This window comes from Palaemon carinicauda, chromosome 1, assembly GCF_036898095.1.
Source record: "Palaemon carinicauda isolate YSFRI2023 chromosome 1, ASM3689809v2, whole genome shotgun sequence".
NCBI classification, from domain to species: Eukaryota; Metazoa; Arthropoda; class Malacostraca; order Decapoda; family Palaemonidae; genus Palaemon; species Palaemon carinicauda.
Window position 1 is genome coordinate 234163624 of NC_090725.1, and position 18848 is coordinate 234182471.

At 38.9% G+C, this 18848-nt stretch overlaps 1 protein-coding gene across 1 annotated transcript; it reads left to right on the plus strand.

Moving 5' to 3' along the window:
• Positions 1-14523: 14523 nt before the first annotated feature.
• Positions 14524-18141, plus strand: LOC137638458 (uncharacterized). The gene is made up of 4 exons (XM_068370532.1): positions 14524-14756; positions 14838-15027; positions 15944-16740; positions 17967-18141. The coding sequence occupies exons 1-4, from the start codon at positions 14524-14526 to the stop codon at positions 18139-18141; spliced, it is 1395 nt and encodes a 464-aa protein (XP_068226633.1).
• The last annotated feature ends 707 nt before the right edge of the window (positions 18142-18848 follow it).

The window sequence follows — 18848 nt, forward strand, 5'->3', positions numbered from 1 at the left end:
ACAATGTTTAGTTTAGCTCAAACCCATCTGCATCATCGTCTTTGGCAACCGTACTCTCTTAGTTACAATGTTTAATCCTGAAGTAGAGCGTAGAAGCTGTCACTTTATGCAAAGATGGAAGCTTTAATGTATTCATCTAATCTTCAACTTCAAATGGTGATGGTATTGACCAACTCAAAAGGTTTACTCTTCTACCTTTGATTTCGTCTTCATACTGATGACGTAAGTACCTTGTGGTTTTGAGGTATTGACTGACATAGTTTAATTACTTTGGTTCAGGGGTAATTTGTACAAACTTTATGGTGTAGTTTTTCAGAATTTTATTTCCGAATACGGTCAATTCTGCACATTATAATTTTTATTTTCATCCCATGCATAAAAACACACTTACAGATTCTTGTTTAATGATTTATTTTTGATAGACTATTCGATATACACCATAATAAAGTAAATAATCGTGCCGTCTATTTAAGAATAACGAAATAAGACTTTTGTCTGAATAGTGGAGAATGCATATTCGAGATTTATCAGGGGACTAGAGATCAACTATATGTTGCTGGAAGTAAACCAAAAAACACTTATAATTAACCCAGTCTATCTTTTTTGATTGGTCCCTCAACTAAATCCTTTTAATTTGATATTGTTGGAGCATCCGAACTAGTTTTAATATATACTTAATTTGTTCTTTTGAAAAATATAAAAGATAAAAGTGTAAATTGCATATATTCAGTTTAGCATCTTGGTTTAATACGCGCAATTTATATTAAACGCCTATATGTCAAGGTGCCACTCAAATTTCCTCATCCCTTTGCTGTAAGAGATGAAAAGGTGGAAGAATTAGGTAATGGTCGATGGATGCAAGGAAAACTTCGTATTGGTCTTTCTGCACTTATACCCTTTTTATTTCTTTTTTATTGATCGAATTTGAATTAGTTTTTCAAAGCGTCTCTCCAGCCCATTGAATCCTCCCCCCATCTCGTCCACCCCCCCCCCCCCCCCATCCCTTCCGAGTCCAATATCCTTCTTTCCTGTGTGTCTCTCCTCCTACTCCAGGTGGAAACTTAACGTCCGTTACCTTATGTACCCCTGAGAGATTTCGAAGAAATTGGAAAAATTTTCCCAGAACTTTAATTACCTCATCGAGTGGACTAGGACCACGCTCATTTCAGATACTGGAGTTTGATTACAGTTAACCGAATTTTATGTTATTCAACAGTGACTATTCTTGTCATGGTCCTTGTAGATACTCAGCGAATCTTTCTCTCTCTTTGTCTGTAAGGTTACCTGGTCCATAGGTTAAAGTTACCACGACACCACATTTTCGAGTGAACTATTTCCTTTGCAATAGCAACAAGAAACGATTTAGTGGTGGATCACAAAGAATGTCACCGATTACTGTTAGTATAAGTATGTTGTCTTTCAAAACAATTTCAACAGCTTTGTTTGCACAGAACGTTCAATGTGATGGAGTGAATACAATGGGTCTAATAATACACTATCCAAAATATTAATTGAGTTAAGAAGAAAAAAGTATTTCTAGGTTTTCTTGAACGTTCAATTGAGTGAAGCAGATAAATCTTTATATATATATATATATATATATATATATATATATATATATATATATATATATATATATATATATATGTGTGTGTGTGTGTGTGTGTGTGTGTGTGTATAGTGTATATATGTATATATATATGTATATATATATATATATATATATATATATATATATATATATATATACATACGTATATATATATATATATGTGTGTATATATATATATATATATATATATATATATATATATATATATATATATATATATATATATGTATATATATATAACATGAACATTCCATTACGGACAATTCTTGAAATAAATCATGATTCTTATAGGAATCTAAGAACTTTATTACAATTTGTGAGAAGATGCTCTCGATTAATTTTAGATATAGTTAAGCGCTGTAATTGAGCTAGGCTACTTAAGAAGCTGCAGTTACTATATATTTTTCCTAAATGCATATTTTTTTCAAAAACTCCTAGATGACTAACCACTTATGAATTAGCTCATATTACATAAAGTGATAAAACGTTCAGTGTAGATAATGGAATAGATCATACATTTTTTTTTCTTTATTTGAAATGGTATTGTTCGTTGGGTAGAATGGAGAATGGCAGGTTAGTGATTGGTAATATTTGTTGGAAGAGAAAAGGAATACTTAAGGTAGTTTTTTTGATAGACGTGAAAAGGGAATTGGAAAGTGCTGTTTTAAATTGTTCTGGAAGCAATAAAATATTGCAAGACAAGACTTGAAGTGTTCAGCAAACTAACCCTCTGTGCTAGCTCATGATACATTGATCATGTGGAACTCTGCACATGAGACTCATCCATGATTCAGCAATAAAAATAACATGGTAATAACTATTACTTTTTACTTTTGATCTACCTCCTCTTACGAGAAATGGGTTAATTAAAAAAAAAAAAAAAGGAACTAGTATTGAATTATTTGCGTACCTATTTAGACACGACATCTAATTTCTAGTTGTAGGATTACGGAGTGCACATACATGTGTAAGAAAAATAGATGCACGCGAGTAACAAAATTTAAGATTCTCTCTCTCTCTCTCTCTCTCTCTCTCTCTCTCTCTCTCTCTCTCTCTCTCTCTCTCTGATTTAGGTGAAGGACGGTTTTCATATTCAACATGAAATGGCCGCCACGCAGAAATGCATTCATGTAAATGCTTAAGTTCACTTACCTCAAGTCGTTATTGTTAGATATAAGCAAAACATTTCTGAGCAAGAACAGTTTCAAATACACCCTTATTTTTCCTCTGGTTGAAGCAGCGATATTGCAAATTAAAACTTTTTGATATACTAAAGTTATAAATTTCAAGAAATTAATTATCGTATCCGAATTAGCTTCATTGTTATCAGTAATGGTCTTGACTCATTAATTTTGGGGTCTTCGCAAATCAGAACAGGAGACGGAACAGGGAGCGAGTGGGTGTTACTAGTATACCTCTTATGTGACGAGGGATAGATAGAGTGTTGGCCGACCTTTGCGCCAGTATTCAGTGCAAGGGACAGATTATGCATCATTTAATTAAATTTCTATCTCTTGATAATTACATGAGATAATTACACGTCAGGAGCACATTGGTAGCGTGAAGGGGATTGATATTAGCGAAGGAAAGACTTCATGAGAAACAAATATGTACATATAATATGTAGCAACATTTTGTTCAGATCTATTCCAGTCAGTTAAATCTCATTTTTTTTCTGTTTGAAGTTCCTGTTAATTGCTGGGGGATACAGAGTTGAAGTCAATCGTGTTTCAGGGTTTATGGAATCATTTTAGCCTGCGCTTCAGGTTGATCTTAAAGTAGATGTAGTTCTCATTGCATTTTTATGTTTACTTAGTTTATACCTGCAACCGCCTGAAAACACCGTTTATTTGTAATTTATTCCTTAAACACCATTCTCTTGTTTTTGGTGTTTAACTTATACAGCCATATTCGTGGGCTACATCTTGATAAAATAGTGACTTGATTGTATCTTTAGCTTTTTTCACACCTAAATTTTTAGTACTGAATTTATTACCTTAGAGCTAACCTTCATGTGTTCTCTATGTGGTTTATTATTTATGATTTGTTCTAACATGATTTACAAGTTTGTTACATTAATCATTTGGTCGGTTTTATACGAAATCGGAGCAATATTTAATTGTTAACCAGCTTTCGCGCAGATTATACACTTTGAAGTTGAAAGTAACTCCTTTAGTATATCTTATTATTATTATTATTATTATTATTATTATTATTATTATTATTATTATTATTATTATTATTATTATTATTACTTGCTAAGCTACAACCCTAGTTGGAAAAGCAGAATGCTATAAGCCCAGTGGCCCCAACATGGAAAATAGCCCAGGTAGGAAAGGAAACAAGGAAAAATAAAATATTTTAAGAAGAGTAACAACATTGAAATAAATATTTCCTATATAAACTATAAAAACTTTAACAAAACAAGAGGAATAGAAATCAAATAGAATAGTATGCCTGATTGTACCCTCAAGCAAGATATTTCATAGGAATATCACAAATCGAAGGCTGATTTTAATTCTGAAATACGCGCCTGTTTTTTTTTTTTGTTTTTTTTTAAGTTTTGTTACCTTAAATATCGTAGCATACGCTTAACACGACTTCTAACATTCGCCTACACTAGAACACTAGAAGTGACACTTGTGATAGGGAAATTCTGATAGTTTTTGCTGTGTTCAAGATTTTTTAATAAAGGTTTCTAAAATGGTATTACCTGGTTATCTTCGTTTTATTTTTCTTGTATTTTTTCTTGTATATTTTCTCTAACTCTTTAGATTTTATTTTCTGTGCTTCCTCCTCTATCCCCTGACATATCTTGTTAGGTCTTTATCATTAACGTTTGTGCTCCTTTCTTTCATTCTTTAGGTCTTTATTCTTTAACACTTGTGTTCCCCTATTTAATTCTTTAATATTCATTCTATATCATATATTTACCAAATATTCTCATTGCTTTTAAAATGAATGGTCTTCCCCTCCGGTGATCGTTTTAAAAAGTCAACATTAGTTCCTAGCTTCTCACTATCCTCCCAGAAAAATCTCTCCCGAAACACCTTCACTTAACCATTCCAACCTTGAACTATCTGATATTTGTGTGGAGCCAAGGCAGATATTCAAAAGTGGGATTTAGAAATAAGGCATTTGGAGCATTGTATTTCATTTCCCTCAATCTTTGTTTTTACAATCTTCATCAAAAAAAAAGGAAAAAAAAAAAAAACTTGCATTGTGAAGCACGCTTTCATGAATAAGTGGTGTAACTCAGATTTTTTTATACAATATATGTCCCATTTCTTTATCATTATTCCAGTTAACGAAAATATATTGATTGATTTTAAAGCCAACGGGAAAATCGTTCTACAGAGCACCCAAGGTATATGAAGGACTACAAAATATAATGATCTAACTACTGTATATCGAGCCAGACAAATGTTGGTATACGGATCCTTAAGGAAACAAATCCTCCAAACACTCAAAAGACGACTCACTAATTACAGCTATTTTTTTTTTCTTAAATTGCCTATTATTCGGATCAGCATTTAAATCCAACAAAATAATCCCGATATCTATACCCTGTGATAACTATTTCCAATTTTCCCATACGGCCTCGATAATTATCAAGTTCTTGGGGGGTAAAGATTGCATTAGCAATGTAGCAAAGATATTACAGTATATATTTAAAGTTTCAGTTCAAATGTCAATGCTAACCATTCTTGGCCACAATCACAGACGGCGAGACGGCAAAGGTCAACGAAAAGCGAATGTAAAAGAAAAAGAAAAAATGATGAATAAAAAGCAAGTGGCTTATGGTCTAAAGAATCTGAATCTGAATAACTTGGGAGATATATTATTGTAAAGTATCCTTCTGTATTACGAAATGTAGCAATCTATGAATATGTAAAAGCTGAAAAAAAACTTTTTAGCAATCTAGCATTTGAAAAATAGCGATAAGCTTTAAAAAGCACAATACAATAAGTTTTATTGGAAACTACATAAATAATGCTTAAAATTATTTTGATATGCATAAACGGGTATAAAGGAGTTTATGTGCTGGTAGATTACTTCATTAACTACAGTAAGCTCAAACAATTTCATCTCTCTCTCTCTCTCTCTCTCTCTCTCTCTCTCTCTCTCTCTCTCTCTCTCTCTCTCTCTCTCTGAATGTTCTTTAGGTCGGTATAACTCATGTATGGTGTTTTTATTATTATTATTTTACATCGAACCATAATTGAAACTACTTTTTCTTTCATCTGTGACTTTAACTAGACTAATGTCGAAATAATTTAATGTAGCTGTTAACGGACTAAATTATTTAGCTGCGACACACTAATATGTGTGTGTGTGTGTGTATTCAGTATTTTCGGTGGATATTCGAAACTTCAAGTGATAATACAGAATTATAATAAGGCAAATCGATTTGTAACTTTTTCTGCTTTTGCTAACAAAGACAGCCCTTTAGTGTTGGAGAAGGCTCCGACCGTTTCGTCGAAGTAGTAAGATGAGCAACACCTCGTCTGTTTTGTCATAGGAACACTAGAGACATCTGACGAAAGATTTCCTTCGAGTATATGCGTTCTTTTGATTCTAACTGTACATATTTAATTCTTATAATTAGTAACATAGCAATTTTGGCCGATGTGTGGTCTAAAACGATTGCCAAAACATCAATTTTACAGGTACTACCATGAATCCTTTGTTCGTCGATACAGTAATGTTATAGTTTAATCTACATGATAATTGGTGCAGCTTTTACTTTCATTTCGCTTCAAGAATTTTTTATTTTCATCTTTCCCGGTTAGGTAGAGTTGCTTCTCACAAAGGAATATTTTTCCAACCGACGAATTGATAAAGAAGATATTTGTATGAAGTAGAGAAATTGTGGAATTCTGGCGTTCCATTTTAAAGACGTGCTCTTTGGAAATGATACAATTGGTCAATCTTCCACCTGGTGTATGATCGACATACGAGCATTTTTATGCTACGTATATTTTCAGTAAAAGAAACGTCTATTTGCGGTATGATTTTCAATTGATGTTTATCATTTTCTTTCCCTTACTTCTCTAAATATTTATTTACTATCATTGGATGTCGTTATTGCCACTAAAATGATTAAATGCTCCAGTCCTTCTTTCCTAACGTCTTTCCAAATCAAGAAACATTATTGTTAAAAGATTTTCTGTCTCCTCGGACTACAAAGACGCTTTAGCACCGACCCAATACTGCTTTCATGGATTCCTCATAGGTCTGTGAAAAGCAGCTTTGGTGAATTTTTGATGGAAGAGGCGCTGAGGGAGGCAAAAGCCCTAAACACCATTCAGGCCACCTGTTTCTCCTCTGTGAATTAAGAAGTATTGACTGGAGGTCATTCAGCGCCTCAACGTTGATGGGGTTCACAGGGAAATACAAAACTTTTGGAGGAAAAGGGGAACAAAAAGTCAGAATTTTATGCTATTCATTCTATTCATTGGGATTTGATGTTTTTCTGCCTGGATTTTCTCAAGGGGTTAACTACTGCACTGTAATTGTTCAGTGGCCACATTCCTCTTGGTAGGGGTAGAAGAGACTCTATAGCTATGGTAAGCAGCTCTTCTAGGAGAAGACACTCCAAAATCAAACCATTGTTCTCTAGTCTTGGGTAGTGCCATAGCCTCTGTACCATGACCTTCCACTGTCTTGGGTTAGAGTTCTCTTGCTTGAGGGTACAATCGGGAGCACTAATCTATCTAATTTCTCTTCCTCCTGTTTTGTTGAAGTGTTTATAGTTTATTTAGGAAATATTTATTTTAATGTTATTGCTCTTAAAATTTTCAATTTTTCCTTATTTCCTTTTCTCACTGAGCTATTTTCCCTGTTGGAGCCCCTGGGCTTATAGCATCCTTCTTTTCCAACTAAGGTTGTAGCTTAGTAAATAATAATAATAATAATAATAATAATGTGACACGTCAGAAATGACGTATAAGTATTTAGGTAAATATGCACACAGGCGCACATATTGAACCCTTCCCACCCCTTCCCCCTTTCTTCTCGTAGTACCCCCTCTCACTATGCAGGGACCGAGAGACTGAGTAGTCATACATCTGACAATGACGCTGTGTGTGACTGGAAAGGGCTATGTATATATGTATATATATATATATATATATATATATATATATATATATATATATATATATATATATATATATATATATATGTATATATATAGTCAGATGATTAGCCTACTCTTTATTATATGAGTGAAATTCTTTGTTTGCAGTTGAAAGAATGAAGGATGATGTCCCGAGAGAAACACAAACACTATAATTTTGTCAATTTACTTTTTTCGTGAAATGTATAAATATTCATAAAACACTAAAGTTTGCCGTTCATTGTGTAGTAAAAAAAAGTGTAGGGAACAGAATGCGTCGTAAGAAATGATGGTGAAAGAGTCAGTGGTCCTCATCAATCATATTGTTTTCCTCGCACTGATAACTTATCAACGCATGTATGAACTTGTATCAATCTGTTTTAATTTTAGTGACCTTTCACGGGAATGTCGTTATAGAAGATCCATGTATGTGGAAATAAAACCAGTTACATTCACTCTACTTATCAGTTAATTCCTAACTGGTGCCTCCGTACAATTGGTGACTACCGTAGTGTTCAGCTCCCTCCCGTTCTCCCCTGCACTTCTATTTCTTACCGTTTAATGATGCCGCCTTCAGACACTGATTGTACTATCAATGACATACCCCTGATACTACTACCCTTCACCAGCGGAGAAGCGTTCGCCTAGTTCCAGCATGCTGAAATCCACTTTTGCATTAAGGGCGTAACTCAGGTACTAAAGCAGATCACTTTCTCGTGGTTATCTTCCAAGGACACTTTCCCAGAAATCTCCGATTGGCTGTGCGAGCAGGGAGACACACCAATAACATACGACGCCATCAGATCATGCCTCCTGGAGCAGTACTCGCCATCGCGAGCCGCCTGCATAGCGAAACTTTTTCAGCTCTCTGAACAACTGTTGGGGAACCAAAACTTCCAAAAGGCTTCGCTGGCCCTCTGGGAAATGACCAGTATCGCTTCCTTACAATCTGCCGCAGATGGTTCTCCTCGTGAAGTTAATCTACTTTGTGCCCTTTGGGTACGGCACCTACCCGAACCTGTTTGTGCTGCTATTTTGCAAATGGAGGACCTGATGACCAAAGTCGATGCCCTTATGGACAGCCACTTCACTACCTTTTAGACCTCCATCAACGCCTCCACTCCTGACGAAGTGAACACCTATTAAATATCGACCGAAGCGGACGTGAATGCAATAGGATACAGACACCCACCCCATGACGTACCGGAGCAGCAACAAGCCAGCCCACATTTACAGCCCCTGGGTTACGTCCCAAGCAACGACCTTTCTAGCCAATTCCTGACGCTCATCGGCTGCAGTTATGCTCCTACCACTCAAAATTCGGGGCTGCTGCGAAGAAATCTGTGAATGGTTGTCAGTGGCCAAAAAACATGTAAGTACTGAACTAAACTTTTGTATACTTAATTCACTTAAACAATACTTAGGAAAGTAATTTAAACAGCCTTAACACAAATTAATATAATTATTAACACCTTACAATTAACAACAAATACGCTGAAGGTGGCAAGCCAAATAGTACATTCGTATGTTAGACCGCTTTATAGTTAAATGGAATTCCTGTCGATGAAAGGACCTCATCCAAAACGTAGACGAAGCGAGAAAGTCCTATTCAGTGAATATGTTTAGCTTGTAACCACTCTGTCCTAAAAATATGAACAATATCACTATTAGTGACATGGAAACAGTAAGTCAAATTAAATTTCCCCAGAATGACTCAAAATTAAGCTGCAAAAACACTTACAGGGCTTCGCACAAAATAAAATTAACCAAAGCCATAAACTTCATAATAATGCAACCTTTGACGCAAATAACTTGGAAATTTTATTTGAATAAATTGACTTAAAAGGACCAAGAATAGTTATTTGATAATTAAGGATTTAGCAAGACCTTTACTTAAATATAAATGAAAGTACTGGCAATAACAAGGAATCGAACTAAAACCCGCTTCCTTCAGTTGAACCCCATACTTGTTATTGTCCAGAGAGGCATATAAGTGGAAGTGACGACGACGTTCACCACAATAGAAAGTTGCAGATAAAGAATCCAATTATGCGACACTTCAAGCTAGGACTCCACTTGGGCTCAATCACACATAACGATGCTGAATACATCAAAGTAAACCCTTTGTCATAACTCGAGGACGAAGACTTCAGAACTGCATATGTCTCGACGTGGCACGTAATCGTGGCAAACTAATCGAAGAAGCTATCCAGTGGTCCAGTGGAGGTTTTACAACATCCACATATTGTTTATATTCTTTACTGTATAATTATCGACGAAGAAACGCATCTGCGAAAAAACACTTGAACACGAAGATTAGTAATTTCACAGAAGGCTTAGAAGAATAGAGGAGGAGTTGCTGCCATACTGTGGACGGAGTGATGTCTCTGCTTCTGTCTTTCAGTACATAACCATATCGGCTTGTATAGTTATAACAAGGTAATAAGGGAACCAATGGAAGAGGGTTAAAAAATGAAAAATAAGGTAATTCAATACCAACTTAAAACTATCAAACAACCACTTACTCCCTTTGAGTCAAAATATGCGGTTAATACAAACAAAAATGGAAAGTTACGAATTATATTCGTAATTTTCTGGGCACCTGCTTAGCGAAACTTTATCAGCTCTCTGAACAACTGTTGGGGGACCAAAACTTCCAAAAGGCTTTGCTCGCCCTCAGGGAAATGACCAGTATCGCCTCCTTACAATCTGCCGCAGATGGTTCTCCTCGTGAAGTGAACCTACTTTGTGCCCTTTGGGTACGGCACCTACCCGAACCTGTTTGTGCTGCTATTTTGCACATGGAGGACCTGATGACCAAAGTCGATGCCCTTATGGACAGCCACTTCACTACCTTTTAGACATCCATCAACGCCTCCACTCCTGACGAAGTGAACACCTATTAAATATCAACCGAAGCGGACGTGAATGCAATAGGATACAGACACCCACCCCATGACGTACCGGAGCAGCAACAATCCCGCCCACATTTACAGCCCCTGGGTTACGTCCCAAGCAACGACTTTTCTAGCCAATTCCTGACGCTCATCGGCTGCAGTTATGCTACTACCACTCAAAATTCGGGGCTGCTACGAAGAAATCTGTGAATGGTTGTCAGTGGCCAAAAAACATGTAAGTAAGCCATCACTTGCAGCGGTGGCCTCCCCTGTCACTAATCTTTTTTTTTTTCTTTACATGATGCAGTTGAGGGCATGAGGTTTTTGGTAGACATGGGTGCTCACCGTTCTCTTCTGCCAAGGCCACTAGGTCTGTCTAGGTCTTTCGACATCCACCTGGTAGCTGCCAACAGATCTGAGATGCCCACCCACAGTTAGGAAACCTTCACATCATCATTTGAACCCCTAAATGTATTTGGAAGTTTCTCGTTGCTGACGTAACATTGCCAATCCTCGTTGCCGACTTTTTGTCAAACTTCCATCTCCTGGTCGATATAGCTCACCGATGGTTTGTCAACGTGGATTTATACTCCTTGGCGCCTGTAACCTGCCCCCTCCGACCACACTCTACACATCAGCGCACCCATGGATGGCTACGCCCACCTCCTCACATTGTACCCTGAAGTTTCCTGTCCAGAACTTCGTCAAACACCCCCGGTTCCCGTGAAAAAGAGTATTTATCACCATATCAAGGCGATGGGGCCCCCAATGTTCGCCAGTTTCAGACATCTGGCACCGGATCATTTGGCAGCCGCTAAACAAACGTTTGCCAAAATGGAAGAAATGGGCCTTTGCAAAAAGACCTCAAGCCTGTGGTCGACACTCTTGCGCATCGCCCTGAAGAAAGATGGCTCTCTGCTTCCATGTGGGGATTACAGGCACCTGAACATGGAGGCAGAACCAGATCACTACCCACTCCAAACATCGCTGTTATGACCTCCTACTTGCAGAAAGAGAAGTTTTTCTTCATGATCGACCCCTGAAGGGGTATTATCAGGTGTCCATGAACCCAGAAGACATCCCCAAGATGCCATCACCACCCCATTCAGTACGTACACCTTCAATTACTCCTGTTTTGGCCTTCGTAATACTGGGGCTGATGGATTATCATTATAATTCTTTACATATATATATATATATATATATATATATATATATATATATATATATATATATATATATATGATTATCAATGTTATATGTACCTTTATTGCTAATACACATTTAGCATATATGTTGTGTTAGGAATACATGTATGCAAGTATTCTCGTTTATTGGAGCATAGGGAATACTATGTAGCATTTATATTATCTCATGTGACATGCATTTCATATTTTAATTATCTGGTATTATTGCAACCAGTCTTTCCCGTAGCCCGCCACTGTTCACAGCTCCTCCAGTGTATTACGTTTATTTTGATTATTTTCACTCATTTGGCTTAAGAACTTACGCAAGTGTTTCTGTGAAAACCTTATTTACTTTATATCTAATGATAACTAAGATGGCGCAGTAATTGATATGCCATAAGTGAATTTCGATCATTTAGTGAACTCCAACCGGCATGGTCAATGCAAGAGTGTTTATGTTCATCATAACCAAGTTAGTTAGCAGTTGTGAACCAAAACTTCGTTTGGATTTATACACTGGCAGTGACTTTGTGTTGTGATTTCAGTGACTCAATATAGGGCTGTGGTTATTTTAGCAATCTAAGATTAGGGCTAATGTGCGTTGGCCATCTGCAGAGGCCGGAACAAGAGCGTCACATTTATACTCAGCTGCGTTCGACGGGAGACTAATGGCTCTCGCTGTGCATGCGACAGCCACGGCAGTCACAGTGTTTCCAGATACAGCATAGCTCTGTTGCCTCGAGCTATTGTACTCGGTGATTGGCTACCGTTTGTGACGTCATTGTGACGTTACCACTGACGGCATTGAGTGATATTTTCTCTTGGATTTCGTGAGATTTTTCTATTTATGCCGCCAAAACACGATAAAGGAAGGAGACCAAAGACTTCTGAGGTCTCGCCCCCTTTATCCCCAACCCCAACTGACATGACGTCATCTCCAACGCATTCAAGATCTACTTCTCCGTCATCAACCCCTTGAACCATGGATTTTATCAGCAAAATTTTTGAATACATGGATAAAAAAGATGAAGAAAGAAGAAAACAGGATGAAGAAAGAAGAAAAGAAGACAATGTCAGACATCAGGAAGAATTTAAAGCATTAATTGAAGCTATGACTGGTCCCAGGCACACCCTACCCCCAAGCAAGTGGTATAGGGCCCCCTACCCCAGCACCATCATCTGCAAGTGTTCTCTAAGTGCCTAATTCAGCTGTGCAGACAACTAAGGTGACAGTAAATTTGCCTCCACCATTAACTCATGATGTTACTTATAGGCAATACACAGAAGCAGAGATGGGAGGATTATGCTGTTATGGTAGATTTAGATAATTTAACTCAACCTAAGCAGTTGATACAGCTATGGGCATGTCTCAGTGTTGAGATGAGACGCTTGTTAGAACACAATTTGGGTATTCCACCAGACTCAACTATGCTTTTGGATGATGTGTTAGCTCATATTGAAACTTATATAAAGGGTCAGCAGAATGAAGCACTTCATCGGTTAGCTTTTACTCAATGCAAGGAAGCAGAAGGCGAGTCATTAACAAATTTTTTCGTTCGTTTACAACAGCTCTCAGAGGAGGTTGATTTATGTAAAGGTGTTAACTGTGTGGAGGCCCAAATGAAACATGCTATTTTGGTTGGCATAAGGAATGAAGAACTCACCAAGAAGCTCATTAGCATGCCAACAATAGCAACACTTGAGGAAGTGAAGCTGATTTGCAGGGCTTCTGAGACTGCAAAGAAAACAACAACAGAGCTTAAAGCTCCACAGACTTAAGTGCATGCCGTGTCAAACTACAAGATGTTAAAGAAGGCATTTGCCAAGCTGGAGCAACCTAAGAAAAATCATCAGCAGGAGAAAACCCGTTCTTCAAGTAGCAGATGCAAGAATTGTGGTCAACAGCATAATAGTGACACATGTAAGGCAGTATCTCACAAGAGCAGGAACTGTACTAAAACTGGCCATTTCCCATATACTGCCGCATGTCCCGCATTGGCTAATGAGTGCTGAATTTGCCATAAATTTGGCCACTATGATGTTTGTTGTGCACAGAAAAAGTCAAAGGGACCAAGGGAGTTGAGAGATTTAAAGGAAACCAAATTGAGCACAGTCAAGATATCTTCTCCAGCCATACGTTTGTTAATTTATGTCCCTTAAGTTGTCCCTCACCACCTATCAATTTACATGTCACATATGGCAGTAAATCAGGGAAGATCAATGTTATCCCTGATACTGGTGCAGATACCACTGTTTTTGAAGTGCAACACTTACAAGCATTGGGCATTGATGCCAAGGAATTGTCTCCGCCCCCGAGTTGCAGTTTCCAACGCTGATGGATCACCCATGGAAGGTAACGTCTTGGGATCAGTGGAGGCCATCATGACTTATGGTGATATCTCATATAAGGGGTATATTGATGTTCTTAGTTCTCTCCCAACACCATTACTGTGTTATGATGCCCTCCGCCATCTAATGATCATTCCCTGGGACTTCCCACGTCAAATGCAAGTGAGGAAACTTAGCAGGACCTAAGCAGGAACCAGTCAGGTCCCAGTCAGCCAAGTTAATACATGTGAACAAATGTCCGTTCCTCCACCTCCAGCCACAGCCTCACCTGAGGAAGCCAGGCAATACTTTCTAAAGGAATATAGCGATGTGCTAATGACAAAGGAGCAGTTTCATTAAGGAGCACAACTCAAGCCAATGACTGGACCACCTATGCGTATTCACCTGAAAGAGGATGTGAAACCCTTTGCTCTCTACACTACACGTCTTATACCACTAGCCTTTCAAGAGGACGTCAAGATTGAGTTGGAGACAATCGTAGCACAAGGTATCATTGAACCTGTTGTGGATCAGCCATCCCCATGGTGTCACCCCTTAGTGGTCGTGGCCAAACCTACAGGTGGTGTTTTTGTCACCACAGATTTAAGCAAGTTAAATTCACAGGTTTTAAGGCCTACACATCCTTCACCATCACCATTTAGTGCAATCAGGAGTATTGATCCTAATTCAAGGTATTCCATGGATGCATTGTGTGGGTACTGGCAGATCCCACTAGCAGAGGAAGACCAAGCCCTTACAACATTCATCACGCCCTACGGTCGGTATTGCTATCGTCGTTCACCCATGGGATTCAGCGCTTCAGAAGATGCCTGCTGCAGGAGAGGTGATATTGCTCTTCAGGGCATCCAACAATGTGTCAAGGTTGTAGATGATATCCTTGTATATGATAAGGATTATTATTCTCACTTACGCAGGCTCAACAAAGTTTTGTCTCACTGTAGGACTCACGGTATTACTTTAAATGCAGAAAAGTTTGTTATTGCTAGCCCTACTGTTATCTTTTTGTGGGTATACGTTATCAGAAAATGGAATTGCAGCCGACAAGGAGAAAGTTCGAGCTATATCAGAGTTCCCAAAGCCAGCAAATCTGACAGATTTAAGGTAATTCATGGGCCTTACTATAATAACCAATTAACAGAATTTTCATCCGATCTTGCAGCTGCAGCAGATCCGCTCCGGCCGCTATTGAGCCCTAAGAGATCCTTCATGTGGACAGCAGATCATGATGCCGCCTTTGCCAGTGTCTAAAAGGCTCTCTCTCAGCCACCGGTGCTAGCTCACTTCGACCCGACATGACCCACCGTACTACAAACGGATGCTTCTCGTTTATATGGTTTAGGATATGCACTTCTACAAGACCATGGAGAAGGCCGTTTCCGCATGGTCCAGTGTGGTTCAAGATTTTTGGCTGATGCAGAAACTAGGTGGGCCACCATTGAGCTAGAATGTTTAGCTTCAGTTTGGGCTATGAATAAATGTCGCCATTACTTACTTGGATTGCCCCATTTCACATTGGTGACTGACCATAGACTCCTTATACCCATCTCGAATACATATACATTGGAGGCAATAGAAAACACACGTATTCAGCGTCTGAAAGAGAAAATTTCACCCAATATCTTCACTGCAGTATGGCGTAAAGGCAAGGAACATTGCATCCCTGATGCTCTTTCACGTTCCCAGGTGAGCCACCCAACGTCTGAAGATGATATGTTAAATAGTGAAACCCATCTTTCCCTTAAGAGTGTAGTAGCCAAGACTGTGGATGCAATTTCAGATGGGAAGACAACAGATACACAAGATCTTATCTTGGAAGAGATTTGCACCGCAGCACGTGAGGACCCCTTGTACACAAGAATTCTCCAGAACGTTGCCAACGGATTCCCCAGTCTCCGCTACAATCTCCACAATGATACTACCCTATTGGAAAATAAGGGAGGATTTATACACCGATGACGACCTTGTCCTGTATGGTAGCCGAATAGTAATTCCCTTAGCTATGCGACGCAGTGTTTTAAGATGCCTTCATGACAGCCATTGTGGAGTGGAGGCAACTAAGCGTCGGGCTAAACAGACTGTATATTGGCCTGGTATTAATTCAGATATAGAAAATAATGTCCATGTCTGTGAGCTATGTCAGTTAATGCAGCCAAGCCAACAGCAGGAACCACTATTATGCAACGAAAACCCCTCTCGTCCCTTCGAATCAGTATCGGCTGATTTCTTCAGTGTTGCCGGGAAATCTTTCCTGGTCTATGTAGACAGACTATCTGGATGGCCTGTAGTTGTAAAATTTGGTACCAATACTACAGCGGAAGTAACAACACGACACTTCAGCCACATCTTCCGAGACTTGGGTGTTCCAGTAAGGCTGAGGACAGATGGTGGACCTCAGTTCACAAGCTCAGAATTCAAGAATTTTTTAACCCGATGGGGCGTTCAACATGTGATATCCACACCTTACTATCCCCAAAGTAATGGCCATGCCGAGGCAGCCGTGAAGAAGGTCAAACATTTTATCCTAAAAGTAGCACCTTCTGGGAACATCGACGCCGAGGATTTTGACAAAGGATTGTTAGAAATACGGAATACTCCCAACTATGCTGGCCTTTCTCCAGCGCAGATATTATATGGCCAAGCCCTTCGATCATGCATCCCAGCCCATGCATCATCATTCAAGCAGAAGTGGCAAGAAAAAGCAAATGAATATGACTTTCGTGTAGCATCACGTACAGAAGCAGCCAAAATAAGGTACGACAGCCGTGCACACCCTTTGGAACCACTCAAACTCAATGATAATGTCCGTATCCAAGACCCTATCTCCAAGCGATGGGATAAGACTGGCATTATTATGGGCATCAGTAGGTCATGAGACTACCATGTGAAGTTACCCATAGGAAGAATATTATGGCGTAACCGCCGTTTCTTACGCCCTGTACCTCATTCTCCTTCACATTTGCCTGACGAGACACAGCAATCTCCAAAGAAGAGGGATGTTGTCCCTGTTACTAGTCAACAACAGCAAAGTGGCACTCAAGCTGAGTACTGGCGCTCACCTAGACGCCATACCCGTTCATATAGCTCATTGAATGCAAAGGGGAGGGAGAGGTGATGGATTATCATTATAATTATTTACATATATATATATATATATATATATATATATATATTATATATATATATATATATATATATATATATATATATATATATATATATATATATGTATGATTATCATTGTTATATGTACCTTTATTGCTAATACACATTTAGCATATATGTTGTGTTAGGAATACATGTATGCAAGTATTCTCGTTTATTGGAGCATAGGGAATACTATGTAGCATTTATATAATCTCATGTGGCATGCATTTCATATTTTAATTATCTGGTATTATTGCAACCAGTCTTTCCCATAGCCCGCCACTGTTCACAGCTCTTCCAGTGTATTACGTATATTTTGATTATTTTCACTCATTATATGGCTTAAGAACTTATGCAAGTGTTTCTGTGAAAACCTTATTTACTTTATATCTAATGATAACTAAGAGGAGCCACTTTTCAACATCTCATGGATGGCATCTTAGGGAACCTCAATAGAATTGTCTTGTAGTCCGGTACGACAAGTGTACCTTTGGTGCCAATGAAGTATTGTTCTTAGGGCACCGCATCACTCTTGAAGGAGTCCATCCTCTCTCTTGAGAAGGTAGCCGCCATTTAAAACTTCCCAACACCTTCGACTGTGAAAGCACTTCAAGATTGCTTGGGCATGATCAACTATTATCACCGTTTCCTGCCAGCCACCGCCGCCACTCTTGCCCCCCTTTACGCCTCCCTCAAGGGCAAGGAAAAAGACCTGAAGTGAGGTCCCCTTCAAGAAGAATGCCCCATGCTTTTACTTTTCCCATGCCACATGCAACTCTCCTCCTCTCCACCGATGCCAGCTATGTCGCTATTGGGGCAGTCCTCGAATAAGTTGTCAATGGCTCGCCTCGACCATTGGCCTTCTTCCGAAGGAAACTATTCAAGGCGGAATCCGACTGCTCTACCTTCAACCGTGAATTTCTGGTGGTGAATTTGGCTGTGCATCACTTTTGCCACATCTTGGAAGGTACGCCCTTCGTCATTCGTTGAGCACATGCCTCTGGTGCATGCCTTCACTCGACAGTCCGACACCTGGTCTGCCCGTCAACGCCCACATCTCTCTCCGTGGCTGAGTACAATTGTATTCTTTAGCACGTCCTTGTGAAAATGAATCCCATTGCCAATGCCTTGTCAAGAAACACATTGGGTGCAATCCACATGGGATTGAATTATAATGCCTTGGCAGAAGCCCAACGAAAAGATTCAGAGTACCAAGCATGTAGGACATCCTGCACATCCCTCTGTTGGGAAGACACTCCTCTTGACAACTCCAACGCCACCTTCCTCTGATGGCATCACTGGTAGACCTAGACCGCGGATACCTTCTCCCATATGTTAACAGGTATTTGATTTCATTCTTTGCCTTTCTCATCCCTCCGAACATTCTACTGCCCAGCTGCTGAAGTCAAGTTCATTTGGCTTGGCATTTCTAGGGATGCTAAGTATTGGGTCCACGCCTGTACTTCATGACAAACCTCAAAAGTACCTCGACGCACGAATTCAAGAGTTGGCACTTTTCCTCAACCTCAGCGGCGCTT